The 27,556-nt window shown below is 34.3% G+C and overlaps 3 protein-coding genes and 1 long non-coding RNA gene across 6 annotated transcripts in view; 3 read left to right on the top strand and 1 right to left on the bottom strand.

Annotated features, from left to right (window-relative positions):
- Window positions 1-27,556, bottom strand: part of LOC124453502 — an 86,317-nt gene that overhangs the window by 56,655 nt on the left and 2,106 nt on the right. The window lies entirely within an intron of this gene.
- LOC124453054 lies at window positions 751-6,200 on the top strand. The gene is made up of 8 exons (XM_047003752.1): window positions 751-1,139; window positions 2,477-2,919; window positions 3,144-3,238; window positions 3,548-3,704; window positions 3,783-3,846; window positions 4,290-4,588; window positions 4,945-5,119; window positions 5,239-6,200. The coding sequence occupies exons 1-8, from the start codon at window positions 1,070-1,072 to the stop codon at window positions 5,535-5,537; spliced, it is 1,602 nt and encodes a 533-aa protein (XP_046859708.1). The 5' UTR covers window positions 751-1,069; the 3' UTR covers window positions 5,538-6,200.
- LOC124453081 (homeobox protein engrailed-2-like) lies at window positions 8,034-14,832 on the top strand. Its single transcript, XM_047003842.1, has 2 exons — window positions 8,034-8,510; window positions 14,247-14,832. The coding sequence occupies exons 1-2, from the start codon at window positions 8,267-8,269 to the stop codon at window positions 14,519-14,521; spliced, it is 519 nt and encodes a 172-aa protein (XP_046859798.1). The 5' UTR covers window positions 8,034-8,266; the 3' UTR covers window positions 14,522-14,832.
- LOC124453060 (cannabinoid receptor 1-like) overlaps window positions 24,681-27,556 on the top strand; it is a 30,583-nt gene continuing 27,707 nt past the window's right edge. Inside the window, exons 1-2 of one of the 3 annotated variants that reach the window (XM_047003775.1) lie at window positions 24,681-25,012; window positions 26,605-26,861. In XM_047003775.1, coding sequence (XP_046859731.1) covers window positions 26,676-26,861 — 186 coding nt within the window. In that variant the 5' untranslated portion in view covers window positions 24,681-25,012; window positions 26,605-26,675. The remainder of the gene's footprint in view (window positions 25,013-26,604; window positions 26,862-27,556) is intronic. The other 2 variants (XM_047003772.1, XM_047003771.1) reach the window with 2 other exon arrangements.

Here is a 27,556-nt window from a genome sequence, read left to right as displayed (position 1 = left end):
AAATATAATTGAGATATTTTTTTAAGTTGCTTGTATTAAGATGTTTGCACTAAAGAAATGAAATGTTAAGGTGTTATAAGTTGTTGTTTAACATCATCCAGTTGTCCAAGACCTTCTGCAAATACTTTGCCACAAAATGAAAATTACAATACAATGACGGTCAATGTTATCCGCCTCATTGACCTCGGTCTGTATAATTCTTGATATCATCATGCCCAGCCTCATCCTCATAAAATGAAAACAGTGCTAATAATGGCTGGTAAAACTTGAAAACTAGATTATGGTAAAAATCATCAAATATGCGCATCCTATATCATCGAACGTAGCAAAACGTGACATGTACGAATTAATATTATACATAATTCCTCTACAAATGAACATTGGTAATAATGGTGTATGCAAATCATTGATTCCACCTGCCCCCTTTATATAAAAAACTATTAGCACAACTCCAATTAACTTATTATCTTGTCTAAATACTGACACATTATCAAATGCTGTTTCGCAAATATACATTCACGACATTTCCCTTGGAGAATAATTTTAATGTCTTTTTACAATATATATATATATATACATAACATTACACACGACTGACTTGACTATATGCACTCAAGTTTGTAAATACTCTCTGCTGTCTGCATGACACTAAACTAGCGTTAGTTTCCAAGACAACCAAGAAAAGAAAACAGATGTCTTTACCAAAACGCCTTTGGATTTTACACATCAGATGATCTTATATGTTCATAGAATACTATATTTCCAATCAAATTGAGCTTGGGAAGGAATTTTAGCATGCTTATGTATGTTGAGCATAGTCATTTTTTTGTTTTGTGGATACTGACGTTGTAAATTATGGCATTAACAACATTGGAACAAATATGAAAATATCAGTCATAAATATTTAACAAGTTCCAAATTGCCAGTGTGTTGATAACAACGAAACACGGCGAGAACGAAGGAACTGTGGTTTTCTCGCAATTTCCAAAGTTAATTTAACATAAAACTGCTGGAGAGGTCAGAAACGTTCAAAGGAAGAAGTGGGCAAGCAAGTGTATAGAGAACATTCATGAATATCAAATTAACAGTCGTTCTTCTCTTTTCGTACATATCGAATGTTACGTCGTCCAACAAAACGGGTAAGCAAAGTTTTATAGAACAGATTATATGATTAAACCAGACTCATGTAGTTTCACAGTGCATGTACACTGTGTTAGCCTGTATAACGAAAGTCTTTCATTGAATATTTGAGGAAATATTAAGTTATTTAACATTTAAAATGGACGACAAATTTCTTTAAAGCAAACATGTTTCGGCATACTTTATGCCATATAATACTATAACATATTATCATGTAAACTTCCTACATTGATTCACTTCGCAATGAAGATGGCATAAAGTATGCCGAAACATGTTTGCTTTAAAGAAATTTGTCGTCTATTTTAAATGTTTTATGACTATTGTGCTCTCACGAAATTATGAAATATTAAGTTATTTCAAAAACTTGACCGGAGAATCTTAACAAACATAGCCTCTTTAATATTTCTTCTATCGAGAAAAAATTCTGTGTTTTCACCCATATAGTTGAATAAAACGTAAGGAAGTAAATAATTGTGATATTCAACCACTCTATGTATACAATTGTAAAAATGTTAAGCATAATGATCAAGAAAACTTTGCCTTATTATATACAGAGCGTGTAAATTAGTGCAGACCCGTTGCTAAGTTAGGATTCGCATGCTTTATGAACAAACCACCCCTTCTTAAAAAATTAAAGGTCTATAACTATACTATATTTGCCTCAGTAATGATATTAGCTATCATCATTTGGGCGTTTAAATATATTTTTGCCAAATCATTAAATCATCAATCTAAGTGTTTGTTAGCTACACATAAATGTGTATATCATCTCGGCTGTCGCTAAGAGACAAATTCAACCGTTTGCAAAAAACGTTTTCAGGACAATGCAGGAAATAATGAAATGGATAGTACCCACTGGATAACAAACCATCTTTTTGCGCCTATTTTCAATCTGCAGTTGAAAGTGGTTGAACACACGTAAATAGAAAGTCGCTTGAAGCTTATTAACTGTACTTAAGACGTTTTACAAAAAGTGCAAAACGCTTAGCGACAGGTGACTACATCGTCAAAAAAATTTTCAATACCATTTCAAAGAAAAAAATCGAAAACGGAATACATCCGCCATCTTTGACTATCATGAAATTCCTTTTCATCTACCAAGTTTATTGCTCACAAACCTCTCGCTAACTGCTTGTTTTAACTTCCTCGGTTTGCGAATGAAGTAGGGCCTTTTCTCAACTATGTTCTTCTCTAAACAACTATGTTCTTCTCTAGCATTTCTGACGCAATGCCTCAGATGTGTACCATACAAGCGATAACAGAGCATTAAAAAAAAACGCTAAACAAAAGAATATTTTCGTGACATAACTGACCGTTTTATACGATCTTTATTTAGCACAAAAACCTGCCTCTTGTCCACACCAACTGTTAAAAGCCCAATGGTGGAGTATCCCTCCATATATTTACCGCGACAAACATGGCGGCATTCGTGGAATATTTCCAACAGTGCTGGACGCTATCGTAAAGCAATGCTGCAAAGGTTACAAAAATATAACATACAATGAAAATTCGCTCAACGACTCCCAGGTTTTAAAGAACAATATTGGCGTCAACGGTACGGTGATAAGCTTCCCTGTTTATGGTGACATGAAAGACACTACATATCAAAACTACCCCTATATACCAGTGGTGGAAGCACCAGGAGTGGTCTTTATAATGACCAATGAGGATCCATCCAACGCTGCTAAGGCTGTCATGGATGCCGTGTTTCAAGGATGGCCAGTGCTCGTGCTAACTTTGTTAATGGCATCACTTTCTGGTATCATAATATGGGCATTGGTAAGCCAAAAATACCATCTTATGCATTGGAGATAAATAATTTGAATTAGCAATGGTGGTTATCCTTGACAACATTGATTTAGTTGTTTTGATAGAAGCATAGAATGTTTTTACTTGGCACGCACATACGTCCAATTTAATTGACCATTTTTAGTGCTATGATAACAGTAAGGGTATATTTTTTCTTTTAAAGAAACATTTAAAAAAACACTGCTTCTTTGTAGGATACATATTGGAATCCCGAGGAGTTTCCTCCGACATTCTTTCAAGGAGCCTGGGAGGGATTTTGGTGGGCTTTTGTCTCTATGACCACTGTAGGGTGAGTATTCATAGTTGGTCAAAGTCTTGCAGTAGCATTTCAAAATTGATGCAAGCGATAAGAAAAGACTTAAAAAAAAGTAAATCGTAAATCCTTAGTTGATCGGATTAAAGATTTCATTACTCTCAACAAAGCTTCGTATGTGAAGAAGATCAAATGGGTTATCGAAAGGTGAACTGTCCCAACTAACAGCCTTATAATCAAACTGCAGATAATCAAAGAAAAAATTGCTCGAGAGTCGATGACTAGTGCTAAGGCAACTAAACAACAAAAACAACTAAAGCTCGGTGATATTGTTCTGTGTTTCAGATATGGTGATCGTTCACCCCGTTCGTTTTTTGCTCGAGCTTTCTCGTTCGTGTGGATCATGATTGGTTTGGTAATCATCTCGATCTTCACTGCTACAGTAACAACATCGCTGACAGCTATAAGTCTTAGCAACGATATTAAACTATATGGATCGAACGTAAGTCGGATAGGAAGGGGTGCACAAATGTATCAATCATACTTTTTCAGCTGCCTTATTTCGAAATTTCTCAATTAGGTTGTGGCATTAAAAGAAACAGAAGAGCAGAGATTTGGAATTCGAAACAACGCAAAAGTTACAGGTACTTGCTCTTCAAAAGTACCTATACACGTGATAAAGTACTAAACAAAAATATTCTATAAAGAACTTGAGAAAAATATACTATGAAGTATTGGACAAAAATATACTCTCAAGTACTGGACAAAAATGTACTATCAAGTACTGGACAAAAATATACTATCAAGTACTGGACAAAAATATACTATCAAGTACTGGATAAAAATTGTCATAAGCATTCTTTACATACCATTTGTTACAAGCACTCTCCTGTGCAATGGTGTAACCTGACCAGAACATAGCAAAATAAAGAGTCTTAAAAATGAATCAGCATTAGAAAAAATCTAATCTAACTAAGATACTGATGATATCTAAGAGTTGAATGTTGTAACCCACCCCCCGGGAAATAGTTCGATCTGACTATGCTAACAGGAGTTAAAGTACATGAAAATTCCATGTTTCTCACAGCTCAAAATACAGTCGCACAAATGAAAAAGGCAATCATCGAAAAAAAGGACGACACACTTGGTGGACTATTAGACAGTTATGTTGCGGGGTACTGGGCTAAAAACACCGACAACTTGGAGACACCGCTGGCCGACCCATTGTTGCGCGTGGGAAAAGTGTTCGATCATCAGTTCGCGTACGGTTTTGTGATAACAGATTATGCAAAAAATGATAAGTTCGAGAAATGCACCCGAAAGACATTGAACAGTATGGAAACAGAAATTACAAAAATCATACAAAATGATGCAAAGACAATGGAAGTATGATATATTTTAGATTTCTATATTTATAGATAATCATACAGTAGAGCAACAACTACACCTGGGGCTGAATGAATGCCTGATAATTTAAACTTCATTTCTATACAAAGTGGTCACCATTTTGACTTTCCAAAATATCGCACTAATAGATTTAAAGATTCGTTTATCTTATCTAGTTTGCTCAATCTATAAATTCTTAAAGTACGTAAAATCTCAACATGTCCTATTTTTCTCCTTTATTCTTAATATAACATTAATTCCATATCTAACTTACATATATATCATGTAATTCGTCCGTTTGGCTGGTAAATGATTTTAATCAAACAGTTGAACTATATACCTATCTATCTTTCAAGGAATCTGGAAAAAGCGTTGCAGTTCAAAAAACAAAGAATCTCTTCGATCACAAATCACCAATATTTCAAAGTGCTATATTCTATTCATTGGGCATGGTTGGCAGTCTTACTTTATTCGGTTTGGTTTGGGAATACTTTTACTGGAAACCACGACAACCCAAGAGCAAAAATACGGGTGAAAGCCAAAACTAATGTGCACTTTGTTTCGATAAATGTCCATTGGACTAATAAACAGAATTCAACTGTGTACAATGCAAACAAAATAAACACGCTTAGCTATGTTTTTTTTTTCAGAAGTGGAGCAAGTTTATGACCAGCACACGTCATACGAAGATCTTGTCACTCAACAGAGCGAAGACATCGAGCACGTGATGCGTAGAGAGGTTCAACGGTTCTACGATTCGTGGAGCAGAAAACTTGAAAATTTAAAGCCATCCAAGCTGAGAGAGGAAGAAGCCATTGAAGAAATGGAAAATGAAAGAAAACAACGATTGAGCGACAATGGCTTGAACGAAGAACAGAATTTCAAAACAAACTACGACGAAATAAACGAGCAAGCCCAAAGATCACTATTTTCACCTTCTGAAATATAATACCTTGCAATTTTTTATATATTTTTCTTAAGGTTCCATACACACTTTAACATCTAAAACGTCAATCATGTAATGTACTACTACTAATCCCAACTCTACTACTACAATGCCTTACTCTATTACGAATAAACCCTCATCAGCTTCTACAAATCCCTCATCTACTTCTACTAAATCCTCATCTACTCCTACTATACCCTACTAGAACTACAAATCACTAAAATTAATCAAAAAGCGACGACACACATCAGACAAAAGCAAACGAAAGGGAGAAGAGGGCAAAATATAAAGTTTATGATAACTATACAATAACCTAACAATAACTGTAATACAGCAACATAGTAAAATAGAAATCCTCATTTCGTCTTAAAAACATAATAAAGCGAATAGCAATCAGAAGAGGTGAAAAACAACTGAGCAAGATTTGGAAAGAATACTACAGGAACAGTTTTGGGAATGTTTAAATTGCAATATTTCTTTGATATACAGACACTTTTGCACTACAGATAAAATATAGATACGAAGCATAGATATAGTTTAAAGCTACATATATATGTGAGCATGTATAGCTACGAAGCATAGATATGTGAGCATGCATTTTACATCGCATTATTTGTAATTGAATTGAGAATAATTAGATGAAATGAATATGCACATTTTACCTTATACGTATTGTTATGGGTTTTATCAAATTGGCAATATGTCTAGCAGACAACTTATCGTATTTGTTTCTGAAATAACGACGAGAAGTATACTGGTAACGTGATCTAGTCACGTGAACATATCACGTCATAAGACATTAACAAATACCCCTTTAGATCGTGAACACCAACCACAGGCAACGACATCCACACCTTAATATTCTAAAATACCCACACAAAAAACCTCATTTATCCGTTGACATTTAAAAGCTCAGAGATCAGTTCATTCAAAACTCTTCATGAGAATAGAAACCGAACTTTTGCTTCCTATTACTATTTTACTTTCAGAAGTTTTAATATTTTCAATGTCAACTGCCTACGTCACATAACAAAACATTGCTCCCAACATTTTACCCTCCAATAAGGAGAGTGGTTAGTTATCTCTATAAAAAAAAAACATTCATATCGTACTATTCACATGTATACGTGTAATTTAAATAATACAACAAGTCAACAACAAACAAAGGTTGCTGGTATAAACTGTAACACCAGATAAAAACAACTCTGAAGATAGTAGAACAATGGTAATTCCCTAAGATATTTTCTCAATGTTTCGAGTTGTTCTAAGGCAATGATTATGACTATACATGATGATTTCAACATTTGGATTAACCATTGCTCTATAACACGTAAAAAAGTTCCGTAAGAACTCAAAGAAAGTTTTTAGGATTTTCCATATTTTTCAATAAACCAGATAGAGAAGAACAAGATCATGAAAATTAAAAGACATACAAGCACAAGAAGGTTTTATGTGAATCTTCATGTTTAAAGAGAGTCACTATCCATCAACTCTCAGCTCATCAGAACTAGTAATCAAAATTATTTGTTTCCATTCATGCAATATGCAAAGTATTCAGTTTCAAACGAAATATCTGACGCAAAAGTCATTAAAATCTTCGTAAATTTGCCAAATAGGAAACGCGCCATTCTGTCTGTGAATCTTTATGAAGCTATACTTGTGGATTAGATGGGGATTAAGCATGATAATCAAGCTATCATCCATGGCACAATGACATAATTTCGAGCTTAGTGGCATAGCATAGATAAGCACTTTCTCTATTCATCAACTATAGCACGGCTCCTGCCAGTCTCTTTCAGGCAATGGCTTAATACGAAAATTACCCATTGATTTATAAGATGAAATGTGCGATAAAAAAGCAAGCGAGCTGCATGCTAACATTGATAGCATTTTTCCCCAACAAGGTTTTCCATTTGACAACTTAATGCGAGTGTTTAAACATAGGAATAATAGACGCAGTCCGCTTGTTTGCCCTTCATACTTCACACACACTCAAATTTTATGTACTTCCCACGTTGCGTACAATTTGTCTTTTGACTAAAAACGACTAACATAATTCACCTGTCCTAATATGATCATCTGTGACGCAGACGCAAATGATGTAACAGATGTAACCGTTTTGAATCATTCAAATCTTTTTCGTCCGTAGCGCATGAAATCTGAGAGGCGCTACTGGACTATCATGCTAGATTGGATATTGTTGTCAACATATGTCAATCTTGAGGGTAAAAAGCTTCAGTACCAGATCATCCCGCGTAAAGAATCGATTGAAGTATGAACGCAGGGAAATAAAGTGTGGACATCAAAATCTTCGAAAACAACCTGACGCGTTACAATTGATTTCATTGTTGTAAAGTAAATTTGATTAATGAAAAACAAGTTTATCAGGCATAACAAGCAGTACATAGCAAATACTCCGGAATTTGATGACTCCACATTTTCTCCACACAAGCACGTGGGATCAAAACGGAAAAAGCAGGGAGATTGTTGACATGAATCAACCAACGCATAAGTAAAGAATTATGAAATTTATACCTTGACATGTATTGTACTGTGTAAACACTACTTATGAAAGCTAAATAAAGTTTTCAGATTAACAGTCAGATTGAGAAAAACGACCTGCCGCTGCGAATATGTTTGAGCCTCTCGTGTGTGCGTGCGTGGAGAGACGGCTATAAACCATTGATGCTCATCACGAAGTGATCCAGTCACATCAAGACAATCGACGTATCATGGTGTATCTCGACGCAGAATCATCTCGTCACGATGAAATGCAAACAAGTGAAGGTTGCAGAAAACCTTTTCTTAGTTTCTCGATTGAACGCATCCTTTATGGACATTTTCGTACAGAACGAGAAAGAATAAAAAGAAAACAGGAGAACTCGTCTACAATAGTCGATCCTGCAAGTAGTGCAATGCCAGTTCCAAAATACAATTGGCTTGGATATACGAGATATAACCCTCCAAAGTTACCAAGTAAGTTTAGAAGACTCCTATGCAAAAGTAGTTATTATCAATATGTACAAGCAATACAAGAAAGCCTAAACTTTGTACCAAGAACCTTCACCATTCTAAGAATATTGCACAGAAAGTCAATTAAGTAATTTCTAGACAAAAGGAGGGTCTAACACAGACTTATGTGCAAACTTGACAAAATAGGTATTTGTAAACAAAAATTTAGTAATGAATACGAAGATATTCTACTATTGAGATATATGCAAGTTAGGCATTGAGCAGGAAACAAAAAATACAAAAAAAACAAGCATCACGGAACTTCGATGCAAACCAGATAAACAGAAAAGAACAATTAAATAGAAAAGATAAGATATGCTTCAAAAGCATAACTATTTAAGAATCCGCAAAACATGTATCTAAGCCAAGACGTCTATAAGCGAGTCGGTACCACAAAGTTCTATCCTTATCATATAAAATAATCATGATTATGTTTATCGTCGGGAAATATATATTAGCGGTAAAATGTTAAAGACACTACTTGTTTTGGGCGTTGCTTTAAAAAATTCACCTATCGCAAATGGGTTTACAAAATTTCTAGGCAGTAGCTATATTAAAAAGAGGAAGTTGGCGACAACATATTTATGATAGTCACATCTCAGATTTCTTTTCATTTTCCTACACGAATCGGAAGGTGTGTTTTGTGTATAAACACTCAATTAGGGCGAACAATCAACAAGAAAACCGTGCGCCATTTTACTGTCAGAATGGAGGAAGTCGAAAAACAAATTTCAACTTAAAAAGGAAGCTTGTTCATGAAATTTGTTCATGAAGTGCAAAACAGGCAATAGACACGGTTTAATACTGGTACTAATCAAACAAATGTATTGTCATGTATACTTTATGGATTTTACAGCAAAATTACTGTTTGCTCAATACATGTGTTAAATCTGAGCATTGAATTAATCGTCTTAAATATACTGTCTGATTATTTCGGTCAATCTACATACGTCCGTACAGTTATATCTTCACAGTAAAAGTTTCGTTGCCAAACATGAAAACCAATGGCTATACATGTATCAATGAATATTTACAAGTGAAGAAAAATGGTAAAAAATTGTGAACAACCTACAACTTCATAATAAGAATACCCAAAAGAAACTAAGCTGTGTGCTAGCAAAATATTTTTCAAAATGTTGTGTGTTTGACCCTATATAGAGAGGAAGTCAACTATACTCCTTTTCAATATTAATGAAATCATCGTGAATAAATGACTAGAGGAGGATGTCTGCATTGTACACATTCGTACCCAAATATCAACCAAAAAGATATAATGAAATCGAAATGTGTCAGTGAATTCGGAACAAGCCTTGTTGCTATTTTAATACTCATGCATCACCATCGGCAAAATATTGTTAATTAATTGCCGCGTCGTCTTCCTACCGATCAATTTCGGCAACGCCTAGAGAATACGCCAGGACGTAAACTACCAACGAGATAAGCGACGCATGATAAAGGTCGGTAATAAATGTCAATGAAATGTCGAAGACAAGAAGGTCATTAACATACTTTCGTATGCGCCAGCGCATTTTATATACAGACGTTAAAGGACACATCTCTCACTAACTGCATTGAGATGATGATGATGATGATAAGAAAAGCAAACTATCCTTTAACATAGACTAAAGTATATATTCTTCTAGATGGTTTTATTGAAACAGAGTTCGAAATGATATTGTTCCTAGTTAGGATGGGCAAAACGTTTTACTCTATGGATTTTTTTTTTGTTTTAAATTGTACTCTGAAATAAAAGATCTAATGATGACCTACATAGAAATTTGGTCATGAACTTTTCGCCCGCCGATATTAAGATTAAACTAAATACATTATTTCAACCAAAGAAAAGAAAGTCATTTATCAGAAAGTTTCACTATCACAAAATCAAAACTTATTTATAAACTGCCAAAGTTAGATATGTATATATCTATATATTAAACGAACATACGGTGAAATCAACAATAACATAAATAATGCAGGATCTCAGGCAGATTTCAAGTCTTGTTTGGTGTGATAATTATTTTTCTCCAACAACACAAAAACGACAAACTTTAATTAAGTTGATCTATGTCAGAATATATGTATTTAGGTTAAGAAAAACCGCTAAATACATAATCTAGACGAACAATACATTCGTTTATAGCACTGATTTATAGCATTAAATTGAAAATTTATATATCTGCGTTTAAAACTAGATTAAAATAAATGATTTTTTATAACTAAATCATGTAGAAGAGATTCTATAAGAAAATCTTACATTTAGGGAACAAACATGAAAAATCTTGACGAGAAAATATTTTTGCATTTATAGATAAAACTTTTTTCCACTCTCAATTAATGTTCTTAATTATGACCATAAATAATTTTTCAATAAAAGACGTCGAAATGACAAATTAGAAAACGGTTCAAAACCTATGAATTTGATTTAAAAATGCAACCTGTTGCCACATATAAATAAGATTCATCAAAACAGATGAAAAGTTTAAATTAGAAAAATTAGAACGACAGAATTGCAATCAGCGAGATAAGATTTTCACATGATTAACTAATTGACGGAGTCGGCAGAAATTGTAGTAAGTTTGAATATCATCAACCCAAAAGCTTTCTTATGAAAATAATTTGGAAAATAAATTGATTGATTGAGTGGATTTTAACCAATGCCATATTTTGATTGCTGTAGACGGACCAATCTTCACAAAATGAAACAAACTAATATCTATCTACAAACTGTACCTACATTTCTCGTTAAGTGCCACTAACATTATGCCGTGAAAATCAAATACTGGACTTGCATAAGCCACAAATTCATACATATAACACATGAGGGCATGGAATATCGATTTTGAATAGCGCAGGATGTAACAAACAACTTCAGTTCACGATAAGCGCTCAATTAATTCCGACATTGTGCACTCATTGAGATAAGAGCGTCTTCCTATCATTATATTAGCGCGTTAACAATTGGCCGACAAGTGACGCGCGTGAACGTAAAGAAATTCTTGAAATTTACGATGATGGACGTGGTTTTATAAATCTCAATCATATCATACGATACATGTTAAAATCATTAACGTGGCAACCAAATTCCAAGTCGATTAGTTCATTCTTCAAGCGCACATCAAAAATGTAAACACCCAAAAGAACCCGTAAAATGGAAAAAACGCATGCATTTGGCCTCGTTTTAGAAACGAGTAATCCACTGTAAAGTTGTAGCCACATGATTGAGACACTGCAAATTTAATGAAGACAAGAAAAAAATAACACTGACGGGTGGAAGTACGAGGGAAAAACATTAGCAACAGTAGCAAAAGCCATATATCAAATACAGACAGTCTTTAAGTTTATTTAAAAGATAATGAGAACGATAGCAAAATGTTTTTCACTTCTATTTCCGTGTGAAAACAAGCGAAGACGCTTAAAGATTCAACATTTGGTAAACGTCCAAATCACTGTCCTCTAAGTGATGTATGATTTTCTTAATAGACTTGTGTTTATGTTACCTTAGTTTGCACGGGCATGCCTCTACAGCTACAAAAGCTGTCAAAATATGTTTCACACTATAAACATTTCAAGTTGAAAATCATGTTGCTTCAACGAACTTATGTAATATAGCTTGCAGAAAGCGTTTACTCACGATCTTGTATTTTACAATGCGATTAAGAATTTAAATTTACCATGAACAACATGGATGCAATAAAAAAGACTAATGGATAGCGACGACAAGTCACTTTCTAAACATCTACAAGAGATCCACAATAGCGATGAGACGGGAAAGTCTTTTAAAACCTCAACGTACTATGTACATGTCGAGATTATAACACAATCTTATGATGCAAATGCAAGATAATCAAGAGAACACTTCCTGAGTAATGGTTTGAAGTCTGAATTTCATCGATGATTGATTGATTTATGGCACTTTACTCAAACGCTTTGGGTGGTTTATACTGTCTTAGTGTTTATAAATAATGAGACAATTTAATGCATTAGTGAATAGCGTTGTACCAACTCTACACGAGATTAAGTTTTCAGAAAAACAAACACTTTAACATTTCTCAATATCATGAAAATCCAGTCGTCTGCAAGCACTTGAGTGTGATCATTCTACTCACAAAGTATTTTTTGGGCATTAACAAGAGAAAACTTTATATCTTCAGGCGAATAGTCAAACGTTCGATAAAAAGCGATTGTCTATACATCAATCCAACAGTTTGATTTTTGAAAAACTCAGTTTCATTTGACTTACTTTGTAGCTATACGCAAATTATCTGCTATGCAAGAATGAGTAAACAAATCCTTAGTGTAATAGATGTCTCGACAAAGTTCACACAAACTGAACAAGAACCTTGGAAATTCTATCTTGTTTTCTAAATATAATTATTAAGCTTCATTTTCTAACGTTCAAACTGGAAAACTAACAAACCATTTCTACAGCATGCGCGTGTTTAGTTTCCTGATGCCCTTATTCGACGACCTTTAAGTTGACATGCCCACTAATTTCAGGAAAACAATCCAAGTAATATATCACAATGAAATATTGTCACTAAAATTTGACATAAGTGTGCACAGCTTATCGTCGACATATGCATAAACGCCGAGCCAAAACAGATGATGTAGGTTATAGATATGAGTTCACTCGAATTTTATTTAAAATTCGGGTATTTTTTTACTTGTTTAATACTTCTAAACTGCTAAATTGCTTAAAAATGGGATGTGTGGTATTTAAATTCAACATAAACAGATGCTAAGCTCAATCTAACTTTTGATTACACAAAATTATTTCACATATATAGTAGCTATAAGTTGATTGTAAATTAAATCAAGAATAAACTTCCATAAACAATTCACTACAACCTCACAAATCGTTTCAACGAAAACCATTTAATCCCTTTAACAGTATAGCTACTGAGTAAAGGAACATGCTATGTTAAAGAGGTTTAATTGGAAGCCTTCAAGACAATCAACCACTTGAAATATTGCATTAAAGCATACAGTAAAACGACAAAATTCCTAGATGAATGAATATTTGGGCAAAAGACATGAGCATGTTGATTGATAGAATATATTTATGGATAACAAATCCCAGTTAAGCTTTAGGTTGAAATTTCCCACGAGAACTGATTTCGAAAGAAACTCTCTCGCATAATCTCGTTCCGATTAAGGAAGTAATTGAGAGCGCACAAAAATTGAAGGATATGATAAACATACGTATCATATCAAAACAAAAAAAGTTGGAAGCTACATGCCTGTTTGTAAAGTGTTTGCAAAGCCAACTAACAGAAATAACGATATCGAGCCGTATACACGATATTAATGAACTAGAGACGAACAATTTTGCCGGACTTGACCGTATTGCAAAATATGTTTTACGAATTGTGTTTCAAGATCTTTATTCTTCAAAATAATGTTTGATGCAGTGTGAATTCCTGAGTTTATAAAACCAGTTTTTGTCTTTCGCTGACATTTTGTATCCTTTCTTAAAGAAAATAGCGAGCAAAGCGTACATTGTGAGTAGCTAGGAAAATGAATACATGGCCACAATTTGTGGCGGTTTAAATTATATTTTATGCATGTATATTGGATGTGTTTTAATCCAATCACACAACCTGCTGACAAACTTACAACCCATATACCCCCCCCCCCTCACCCCCATTCTTTTTATTGTCACTTACGCATGTCTCGACGCTGTGTCTTGTCCTGTTTCAGAGTCAAGTAAACGTCGACCGAAACAGAAACGAAAGCCCGGTCGCAATCCCAGAGTTCCATTCACTCCCAAACAGCTGACGACCCTGGAAAACAAGTTTGAAACAATGAAGTACTTGACAAGTGATGAAGTTCGTAGTTTGTGTTTGGAACTGACGTTACCGGAAAACAAAATAAAAATATGGTTTCAAAATCGAAGAGCAAGAGAGAAAAGAAAAAGTTCACAAAGCAGCGATGAATATGTTGACGTAATGACAATTGACGGGGAGAACAGTTAGCTATGTATGACGACACATGCACTGAAAATTAGTTATAGTTTTTATAGAGGTCTATAGTTATAAAATCAGTTATGCAATCATAAAGTTTGCATTGTAGTAATCTTGCACAGCGTACGTTCAACAGGACCTTTATTTATTGCTGTCAATATTCAATAATGAGCATAGGAATTTCTTCGATGACGTCATTCGAGCATTTCCGCTTACAAAGAGAAAACACTTTGAATGCAAAGTTTCATAATGGAACACATCGTAAAAACCTCAGGTTGTAACATAGGATAGAAAATAAAACATACTTTTACATTTCATCATCATCTCAATGTCCATTTTTGTAATAAATATAAAAAAATAAAAATGCATTTAAAGTTGAGTGACTTAAAATAAGGTTTACACTGCAGGTCGATTTATAGACTGCAACAACAAAATCAAGGTTTATGATTGGTTCAAAGTATAGTGAAGTAAAAGATGCCATAGAAATGCCGAATCTCAACAATTAGAGTTTATCGCTGTTATCTAATTGACCCAATCGGAAAATCAGTTTATATAAGGTAAGTACTAATTTAAAAATGAACACATAAAAGAGAGATCAAAAAAAAGAATGCAACATAAAAACATAGCTACCACCTCGTAATAATGCAACACCTGGATTAAAATATTTTATGTGGTTTTACTCTATGCTATTCACTGACATTTACGTACATAAATTTTATCGAAAAAATTTCTCTAGACACGGATGGTTGTATTGAAAAATACTAAATTTATAGTAGAAAAACATAAGAAACACACGATACAGAGAGTTAAGAGGTTTTACCTTCCCACCCTCTCTCGCAAGAGAAGTACCGGTACCAATACCACCACCTTTCTTGCGAGAGAAGTACATGCATCACAACCACCTCTCCACAAGAGAAGTACTGGTACCACCACCACCACCTTTCATGCGAGAGAAGTACATGCACCACCACTTCCCTCTCCCGCGAGAGAAGTACATGCACCACCAACATCCCCTTTCCTGCAAGGGAAATATCAGCAGCAGCACCACCCTCCTCTCACGTAAGAGAAGTATTGGTACCACCAATACAACCCCCTTTCCAGCAAGAGAAATACAAGTACCACCACTGACCTCTCTCCCGCAGGAGAAGTACAAGCACCACCATCAACCTCTCTAACGCAGGAGAAGTACAAGCACCACCATCAACCTCTCTAACGCAGGAGAAGTACAAACACCACCATCAACCTCTCTAACGCAGGAGAAGTACAAGCACCACCATCAACCTCTCTAACGCAGGAGAAGTACAAGCACCACCATCAACCTCTCTAACGCAGGAGAAGTACAAACACCACCATCAACCTCTCTAACGCAGGAGAAGTACAAGCACCACCATCGACTCTCTAACGCAGGAGAAGTACAAGCACCACCATCAACCTCTCTAACGCAGGAGAAGTACAAGCACCACCATCAACCTCTCTAACGCAGGAGAAGTACAAGCACCACCATCAACCTCTCTAACGCAGGAGAAGTACAAGCACCACCATCAACCTCTCTAACGCAGGAGAAGTACAAGCACCACCACCAACCTCTCTCCCGCAAGAGAAGTACAAACACCACTATCAACCCTTCCTCCCGCAAGAGAAGTACAAGCACCACAACCAACCCTTCTCCCGAAAGAGAAGTACAAGCACCACCACCAACCCTTCTCCCGCAAGAGAAGTACAAGCACCACCACCAACCCATCTCCCACAAGAGAAGTACTGTCACCTCTGCACCCTCTCCTGCGAAAGAAGTACCAGCAACAGTAGCAATGACGTGAAGAGTTGAGCTCCAGTTATCTAATTCTGTAATGACTTAATACAAATTTATGACAATCCTCCATACCCCTGTATCATTAGAAACTGTGCTTTAAACTTTAAGAACGAAGCTTTGAGCTTTTAAACGTCTTCACAGGGTTTCAACAATAAAAGAAATAAAAATGTCTTAATAAAAATCTTTTACAAGTCACATATTTACACAATTCTCATCAATCCTAATGTATAGTTCTATAGACAAAAGTATTTTGGTAAAAAATATATTATCAATGTACAACAAAACGATATATTATCAATATCCAATAACAAAAACAATTTTACACAATTCACATCAATCCTAATGTATAGTTTAATATACAAAAGTATTTTGGTAAAAAATATATTATCAATGTACAACAAAACGATATATTATCAATATCCAATAACAAAAACAATTTTACACAATTCACATCAATCCTAATGTATAGTTCTATAGACAAAAGTATTTTGGTAAAAAATATATTATCAATGTACAACAAAACGATATATTATCAATATCCAATAACAAAAACAATTTTACAAAACGACACAAACATAAACTCGACATCATAAACAGTTTCAGAAAAGTTGTCAAAGAACACCTGTCATTTCTACATATCACTTAATAACAAGAAAATTTGCGCGAAATAATAAACGCACTTTGTAATGATATTTAAAAATCTTTCATTTCTGACATAGCTTTTAGTGTAGCTAATATTAAAATCGGAACTGCTGAATAATTAAATTTTACTGATGCATTTACTCCAGTTTACACCTGTTTTTACTTAAAACAAACTAGCTAACAACTTTATCATTATGAGCTATATATTCTAAATCCACTAAACTTTGGTTTCATTTAAAATATAAAATATGAAATAAAAATTTCTGTGCAGTAGTTATAAGGTTTATGGGTCTTCGAATACAATAATTCGCTATTGCGCAAAAAGGAATATTTCTCATTATCCTTAAAATGAAAGTTTGGGTGTAAAACATTACACCGGAGTATAGGGAGACATAGAACGAAAACGGGATTTTCTATTTTCAAAGTTCTACCTTTATTTACAAGAGTCCTACCCGTAGAATGAACTATAATATCAAAGATAGTACAAAGTTTCAAACAACTTCGCCCTGTTTGACTTAATTTAAACCAGCCTTAAACATGTTTAGACATTTTTAGTTTGTTGATAACTTTCAGTCTTTCACAACTTAACTCTTTCATTTATAAGACTTTATACTTTTTAAATTGATAACATTTAATAAACCAAGTCATTCGCGCAGTCCAAATTGAGCCCCACATTCAATCTTTTTATGTTGTGAAATTTTAATTCATTTTGGATGGAAAACTGACTTAAACAAATTTGCTTAACAATCAGCTTATCAATTGCCCACTCGGGATAAAGACTAGTGATCACAATGATAACACAAAGTTGCATTGAAAGATAGAAGTTTGCTATTTTAACGCTGTTATCTTGACTAGGTGCTGTTAAATGATGTATTTTAAGTGCTTTTCGATTGCCATAAGCCCATAACGAATAGCAATGTAACATAAGAAACATCAAAACTAGACGACTGACCACATTATGAAATAGAACTGCCAGGCTGAGACATCATTAGTCATTTATCAAGAATTTAATGATACGTCAAAACGCAAGGATGGATTTAGGACAGGGTTGAAGAGAAGTATGCACCACCACCCTCAGTCTTAGATACACAAGATGGAAGTCAATTTCTCTGCAAAATACTAATATATCAAACAATTAATGGACACACTTAACAATCGGGCCTCCCCCCCCACATACACTGACACACAGACACACACAAACCATCATCTCTGATCATTTAGGGGAAGACGGCAAGACATTTCCAATAATCAAAATAAGAAATATGTTTGTATAACAGGAGGATGTCACTGCACTAAGAAGATTAGTACAATCAACACGTGCACAAATCCAACCACTTTAGCGGGAAAAGATCGAGAACTATTTTCACTTAACCAGAAGAAATCATTGATTTTAATCTGAGCCAAAAACATTGACAGACAAGAAAGAAAAGAGAGCTTCAATCTGAAACTTTGATCCCATCGTTAACTAATGACATTCAAAGTGAAAGATATGAAATTTTTGAAAGACGTAGCTGTTCAAAACAATAGCGACAGACTGACAGGTACTTCAGCCAAAATGCACATCAGAACACACACACACGGTTATAGATTTATACATAATAAACTCTCCCTTTAGAGAGCTTTTTGCTCTGTGTATCATGTTATACACCATTATTATTTGAGCAAAACCAAAATACATTTTCAGAAAATACAAGCAGCATCAGAGCAACGTCCTCAAAACCAGAGGTTTGCCCATGTTTAAGTGGTTTGCCCGTGTTTAAGTGGTTTGCCCATGTTTAAGTGGTTTTCATGTTTTGCATTTTCCCTATTCGTCTATGTCAATGGGGTTCAAGAAAACTTACTCAAACAATCAAGAAACTTTGTAAGGAATTGAACTCAGTGTATCAATAATAGCTAATATATCACTCTAACGACACGTTTTTGGTATGGCAAGCCAAACCTGCCAAAAGTGTATCGAGATTTATAAGTCGTATTAGAATTACTATAAGTCCATTTGAGATTCGTAAAGTGGTACTCGAAATTACTATAATGCGGTGTGAAAACTATATTATTATTGTTGAGTTGTGTATGACGAGATTTATATGACGAGTTGTTTTATAAACTGTGACGAGATTTATAAGACGAGTTTTATATGACGAGTTTCGTATGACGAGATTTATAAGACGATTTTTATATGACGAGTTTCATATGACGAGTTTTATATGACGAGTTTCATATGACGAGATTTATAAGACGAGTTTTATATGACGAGATTCATATGACGAGTTTTATATCGCGAGTTTTCCTCTAACAACATGAAGTATTGAGTTAAAGAACACTTGTTTGTTTCAAAAGCAGTCATTAATTATATGCAAAATTTCGGCGGGTTGGTAACTTTGTATTTTCTATCTATACTGTATCGCTCTCACCAAAATGACAGAAATGAGCAATAGAGAAATTATTGAGGAGCTTCTTGGCAGAGTTACAGAGCTGTCTGAAAGAATATCACCTGACGTGGACAGTTCTGTAAGGTCAGAAGTGAGAACTATATTTGGACGACATACGACCGCTTTAAATTTGCCAAATGCTGAAACGAGTCGCCAGAGAGAATTAACGCATCACCCTAATCAAATGGCATCAACAGCTACAATAGAGAATCGCCTCCCAATTAGAAGAAATTCATCCACTGCATTTCAATCGAGGCGCTATTTTCCCGCAAGTAGACCTGCTGCAAGAAGCCGAACAAGGCGAACTCGTTCATCAACAGTAATTGATAACAGGCCATTTTTGAGAGATTTAATCCTATTAAGCGGCCCCAAAGATAATGCAGTTCCACGGCAAGGCACTCGGCTGATGTTGGTAGAAAATGGACACATGATTTCAGGTTGTCGGTTTTCAAAAGATTTGTCAGCCGCTGCTGTCGAAACTAATATAATGATGGCCTTTGATGGAAAAATTCCGCATGGTACAGATATAGAACTGTTAACATCAGTACATTTCACTCTGGTTGCGCCAACATTAGCCCCTGGTCAGACATTGCATGGTGTTATCCTCCACAGACTATACGCACAAAAGCCAGTGTATGTACGACCTTGTGTCCAGCTGCTTAACATGGGAAATGCAACAAAGGTTGGAGAATTAGATTGCTACATGCTCATCATGTAAATAGTGTGCTTTTAAAAACTGATATGTTGTTCATTTACAGGAACCAGGCAGCAATTCTAGTGAAGGTAAAATACATAGATTGGGTAAAAGCAAGGGATCTTTCCACATTTGTCATAAGAGGGGATCAAGTGATTGTACACTAAAATAATGTAAAAAGTATTTTTTTTAATTCAAACAAACTTTTTTTACAATTGTTTTTTTGTGACAGTAATATGTCGAGGTATATCATTTTATATTTATAAGGGCGAATAGATGATGCTCATTGAACGGATCTAACAGGTTTTCGTTTTCCATGAATTTAAAGACACCAACGTATAGAGCAGAAAGAACCCGGTTTACTTCTGCCCACAACCGTTCTATCCTTTGGTTATGCACACTTCGCCCGGCAATGAAACTACCTCTATTCTCACCACGACGTGATATCATTAGCCGTGCTACGTCAACGTTTTCGACACCTCGATCTCCACGAACCCTCGAAGGCAAACCGAATTCATCAATCTTTTTTTTGAAAAGATCAACTACTGTCTGAGCTCTATTATCAGCGCAGCACTCTAGGTAAATGACTGCCCGACTAAACCCGTCGATGCAACCATGGATAACGAATCGCCAGGATATAAGCTTATGGTTTGAGTCAATATGCCAAAGAAAATTCGGCCCGGGAACGTTATAAACCCGTCTACAAATCGCATACCTCCTTCGCATATTTCTTCCAATAGTATCGATTCTCCGAAGACTTTCTCTGACCCTTTCTCTTTGGACATAGATCTTTCTAGCCCTTAAACTACCCCTGATATAACATTCTCCACTATATGGAGTAAGCCTTAAAATATCTCTTATCTGCCCATCTAAACTATCATCGGTGATGTCTGTAAAGCTAGCCTCAACTCCATATTCAATCCTTCTCCGGTAAATTGTTTGTTCTGATACACAAAGGAAGCTAGCTATACTTTTCCATTTCATTCCGGTATCTCGTAATTGCTCTATCTGTACTTTGGTTATATCAAAACAAGGCCTCCCTCCCTCCCGACTCGTTTCAGCATTTGGCAAATTTAAAGCGGTCGTATGTCGTCCAAATATAGTTCTCACTTCTGACCTTACAGAACTGTCCACGTCAGGTGATATTCTTTCAGACAGCTCTGTAACTCTGCCAAGAAGCTCCTGAATAATTTCTCTATTGCTCATTTCTGTCATTTTGGTGAGAGCGATACAGTATAGATAGAAAATACAAAGTTACCAAACCGCCGAAATTTTGCATATAATTAATAACTGCTTTTGAAACAAACAAGTGTTCTTTAACTCAATACTTCACGTTGTTAGAGGAAAACTCGCGATATAAAACTCGTCATATGAATCTCGTCATATAAAACTCGTCTTATAAATCTCGTCATATGAAACTCGTCATATAAAACTCGTCATATGAAACTCGTCATATAAAAATCGTCATATGAAACTCGTCATATAAATCTCGTCATATGAAACTCGTCATATAAAACTCGTCATATGAAACTCGTCATATAAAAATCGTCTTATAAATCTCGTCATACGAAACTCGTCATATAAAACTCGTCTTATAAATCTCGTCACAGTTTATAAAACAACTCGTCATATAAATCTCGTCATACACAACTCAACAATAATAATATAGTTTTCACACCGCATTATAGTAATTTCGAGTACCACTTTACGAATCTCGAATAGACTTACAGTAATTCTAATACGACTAATAAATCTCGATACACTTTTGGCAGGTTTGGCTTGCCATACTTTTGCTTATCACAAATTCTAGCCCAGATTACAATACGCTTAAGTACGAGTGTATATATAGAAAAACAAACAAAGGTGTTTTTGGCACGCGTTTTAATAAACAAAATGCTCCATGATCAAATAAATACACGTCACACAGACTGCCAAAAATTAACGTACTTGACGTCAAATTCATGCTAACTAAACAAGAAGTATATAGATGTTTTCAAGTTGAGTGCATGATCATTTTTTAAATATATACCATAGTATAATTTTAGAATTTTGATATACATTTGTATATATAGTATAAGAGAGCCAGTAGTTTATCAGTCTATTTGACTGTTGTCTGTTACCCTCTTGAGATAAAGTTTTTGTACATACTTAAACATATATGCAATATATAATATCTATAAATATACATCTATATAATATCCGTTGAACTCAAAACACCTGGAGCAATATTTTTACCGCCATATTTGAATTTTAAATTCAAGAATAAAATATCTTTTTCTCTTGTGCAAATGTGACTGGATTTCTTGCTGGGGATTTCGTTTTTAACGGAACAACAAATTTTCGAAAAGATTTTTGACATTAAGAAGCAACATAAATAATGCTTTGTGAACACGAGGCTCGAGAGTTAAGACTTAAGAGCATCGGCAAAATTCATCACATAATTACAAAAACAAAATACGCTAACAAATTTGTACTTACTCCTTAAAAAAAACCCCAGCTAATCTTTATAATCTTCTTGTGAATACTGTCATGGAAAAGATCATTTCACACGTACTCTCCACAAATTGGTCTTAAAATTCATAAATAACACAAACAATCTCATCTCAACCATTCACAATTCTCAACTATGAACTTTGATAATACACTGGACACCAGTTCGTGGGCACAGATGCAATCAAAGTATTTAAGCACCTGCGTAAAGGCAAGTTAATAACAACTTACCACACAATAATCTGATCAGATATCATACGATAAGACTTTGTGCCTGCAAAGCCAGTGAAAGGTACTTCTCATAAAACCTCCAAATCAAAATACGCTTTGTGTGATAAATTAAATATTACATGATATGTCATCTTGCTATAATCGACATTTGACTGTCTCCATGACAAATATGCACAATGTTTAAATTATCTCCCTTGCAAAATCTCTAATCATCTTATTTGAGTGAAAGTAGTAATGGAAACTGGGGAAAAAAGACTTACCTAATATACACACGAAGAGCAAAATCATTAAACTTATTTTTGAAGAGTCTTTCAGAAGAGTCATTCATGAAGAATTATTCAATAAAAGCTGCCATTGATCAAAATGACGGCATATGATGCAAACGAATTGCTAAAAGGACTAGGGTGAAGAATTGTGAAAACCCTCAATATTTAGCTCGGGATGAATGGATTAGAGGGTAGTTAGCGATCGTGTGAGTTGGTCTGTTAAGGACTCAAACTTTAAATTAGGAATAAGTTATCGTATATGACGGTGGTGTGTATGCAAAATCATTGGAAACCATTCAAGAATAGCCTTTGAATCAGAGGTACGAGAGTCAGAAACACTGGTTGTAATTACTTAACATTACTCACTATGTCTAACGATGGTAGATTAATTAAAATCATTTTAAAGAATTGAATATTAAAGAAATAGCAATATTCGTCTTGTGTACAAAGGTGTTGCTGTTTGTATTAGTTTCAGTGTTGATGACATTTTTATACAACTATATCTTATACATTGATTACTGATATTTTTCAACGTCTTTCTTATTAATCTCTCGTGTTTTGCATCATTTACATGATAATTTGGCTTATCAGAAAAATAAATTTCGTGGTATAAGACATTTCATAAGTCAAAAGGAAGTTGTCAAACACTGTTGGGGTGAAAACATACACTTTAAAAGATTATTGTTACTTTGCATAATTATTCAAAATGTGTTTTTAATATGTCAAAAGAAAAGTGTTTTTGTCATTGTGCGCCAAGACTCTTGAAAGAAGAACATCAGGTAAGAGGGTGATTACACAAAACATAAACTAATTTTAGTTAAAAAGATTTGTAAACAGAGACAAAAGTTTTACCATTATGTAAGTGCATGCAATTCTCTATACATTGCTTATAATTTTCACAAATCCTTAATTCTACTCAAGTTACGGCAAACGTCAATACATTTGCACAGACGGAAATTTCCTCTTGCAATTAATGCCGAATAAAATGTATTCTCAGTTGATTTATTTATACCTGTGTTTATAAATATTTTATTCTATTATATAACATGTTATGTCAAAGAAAATCGTTGTTGAGAAAAAATCTCATTTTGTACACTACAAAATGATGTCCTAGTCAATATTACTATTAGCTACGAGCAAAAAAGCAAGCGATGTTTCGATTTTTTCTCAACTCACCTCGATGTGAGTTGCGTTTTGATACTATGCTACACAATGCATATCCAATTATATTTTCAAGATACTAGCTAAGCTGTTTTCCAAAAATTGTTTGTTGATTATGTTGAAGAGTGATCAGGTGCGGACTTGGTTTGTTGATCGTTGCAAAATGTATCGGCAAGGACTTGTATTTGGTGTCAAATAATTAGAAACGTGAATGTGATGAATGTTTTTTAGTTGTATGGGATATCAAATTTTTGTTCAAACGTTTTATGGTCTAAATTGACATTAGCATTTTACCTCTTAACTGATGAAACTTTTCCTCATGCATCACAACATTCTGATTTGGATGAAATTTTTGCTTTAGTAATTTGAATGCTTTGCTTGCTGGTAAATGCATTTGATTTTACTGGGGTCATATTGTAGTTAAAAATGTTATATAGGTTTCAGCTGTTAAGATATGCTCTCATATTCTTCCCGTGATTAGTAAACATTAATTCAAGTGTAAGTAATTAGATGACTAATGTTAAGAGATACTTATAATGTTATCAAGACAATATTTTTTATAGTTCCTAGTAGTTTTCCGTTGACGTCAATGAACCATATTTGTTATCAGAACCCAAAATAATCTTACGTAAATTTTGTATAAATAGAAGTAGTTAAATCATTGTAAAATAGAAGACGTTGAACATTAGATGTGATCGTATAGTTATCTGTAACATTGGTTGGTGTAAGTCAAATTATAATAAAGAAGAACATGGCTACATCACAAAACCTAACATCAGCAAGGTTTGCGTCAGTTAACACTAAAAAATTAATGTTTCAAACGTTTTATTAAGGAATACTGCCTATAGTGACACTCGTTAACTTTCTGCGGAAAAATTGTGAGGTTGTTAATTTTATCAATCATTTGTCGCTCATGTGCATTGAATTCTATTTCATCTTCCAAATCAATTATTTTGATTTAGAAACGTTCAAGGTCTTGCATGAATTACATTTCACGCTTCTAGTGTTGCTTTCAAATCGCCTGCTCAAATAAACATATCCGACACGTGAAAAAGCAGCTGCACAGGCAAACTGATAAGATTGAATAATTTTTCATGGCATGTGAAAGTGGTGCTCATTTTGATGATGAAGTCAGTTTGTAATGCACAGTAACATTCTCTGAATATTTGGCTCTGGTTTTGTTTTGTCCTAAAGACACTTCGACGTTGTTTTCGTCATTTTTTTGGCATTGTCAGATTTCTTTAAAATAAGTCACTCATTTCCATTAAAGTTAATGGGTGAATGTGTCTGGGTCACTGCGTAAGATGATTGATCTCATTCGCAGTAAAACATCTTATTACAGCTGTGCAAATTATTCTCGAATGAAACTCCCAGTTAAAGCGACCTTATCTACATTTAACGTGTCTTAGTCATGATGCAAAATTCGACACACTGAACCATCTCCATCTTCAACAACAGCATTAGCTAATCACACCTTAATAATGGAATTTATGGCTGTCTGCGGAATATTGATTTGTCAACACATTTCAGCTTCTGTGTACGCTGTACGTCAATTTTTCTGGATTTGAGCGACCCAATTCAATCTTTACCTAATTTTGTCAAAAATATTAAATTACAAATAGTTCTATATGGTTCTATTAATATTTACTTAATAAAAATTTTAAGGGAAGATTAGAATTTTCATCATGTATAATATAAACGTTAGATGGATGTCAATGAAATACAAAGAATACCATACATAAGGCAAAAATTTTCACTATTCGATTAAACAATGAACAAGGTATGATGTTCTCATTGAATATTTGACACCTACTCGTTAAAGACAAGGATGGGGCAGTCTTTGCGGTTATTAAAATTTGTGATTACCATATGCAATTAATCACGAATTTCAACACTCTTTATTATGCATCACGTATATTTAACCACTCGTTTTGCGTTACACAATCTTATTTACTAATGTGTTTTTGTTTCTAGTTTATTCATGCTTTCCTTCAAATACTAACACGACACTTGTCGAATATTGAATTAAAAACAAGTTCCGAATATTTCAAAATCTATACACAAAGATTTAGGGAATAGAGTGGTAGAAAATCCACGAGTGAAAGCAAAATTACATTGGAACTTCTAAAATAACGAGGTTTCTGTATTTAAAAAGTGCTCCTACAAAGATATTTGATTGTATTATAAACAGACAAATGACAAAACGTTTGCAGTTTTTCGTAAAAGCGATAATCGTATTAACGATCTTCTATAAACATGCCGTCAATATGATACAAGATTTCCGGAAACCCACGCCAATTATATCTGTAAGCAATTTGTACGTGCACGACGATAAAATAACAACTCCAACACACACAACGCTTACTTGATTGTAGGGGAACATACTCTGTCAATATCAAATTCAAGTGAAAGAAAAGCAGCGCACCATATTATCTAGGGTCTCACTATGATAATCAAAAGGCATTTCCAAAACGTCTATCCTTCCTTTGTCTATGGATTCCTTATTCTTACAAGTTTGATGAAAGTACATCCAATGGCCAATGCTGGTGATTTGAGAAAAATGTGCAACTGGACTCAAACAAACCAGACAAATTGCACAAGGAATGAGACTGGTTCTCGTAATCAAAGTGATGTAAGTTTATAAACAAAAACTCTATTGTATGTAACTGCAAAAATCATTTTATTTGGTCTGATGAATTAATTTAAAGTCAATGAAATGTTTTGTTGACTGGAAAGAAATGCATTCAAAGAAATACGGTAGGTGCAAAAAAATCTCATATTAAAAAAAGTCAAAAAGCCACAATAGTCTAACTGAAGCCATTGGGTAAAAGTCATCTTATTGAACAATCTTACAATTCTTGTATTTATTATTTCCTTTATGCGATTTTTATGGCATTATCAGAAGTTGGTTTACGCCAAGCCTGAAACTGAATACGTTTAAAAGGAAATATTTTTCTATCAAAAAACAAGCGGAACTTTAGTGCTTTTATTTTAGATACAAACTTCTTCACAGTATTATGTGCAGTCATTTTAGAATTATTTGCAACATTTCCAATATTTATAAGACAACCATCAACTACAATAATTGTACCTCTCCATAATTTCTGTAAGTTATTTATTATCCTGTGCTCCATCTCGAAATCAAATAAACTAAAATTTTCACAATATTTTAATACATGTCACACAAAAAGAGACTTAGAATAAAAATCATATCAAATCCTCGTGTCAAGCGCAGCAGAAATGATTTCCGTTTCACAATTACATTTCCGAATTCTTTGTTGCTGTCCAACTTCTGTAAAAATCTCCACATTCCCCCTTTTGCTAGCA

The sequence above is a fragment of the Xenia sp. Carnegie-2017 genome, unplaced genomic scaffold (assembly GCF_021976095.1).
Source record: "Xenia sp. Carnegie-2017 unplaced genomic scaffold, XeniaSp_v1 HiC_scaffold_25, whole genome shotgun sequence".
Taxonomy (NCBI): domain Eukaryota; kingdom Metazoa; phylum Cnidaria; class Anthozoa; order Malacalcyonacea; family Xeniidae; genus Xenia; species Xenia sp. Carnegie-2017.
The sequence above is the reverse complement of the archived record's forward strand: the minus strand, read 5'-3'. Positions and strand labels throughout refer to the sequence as shown.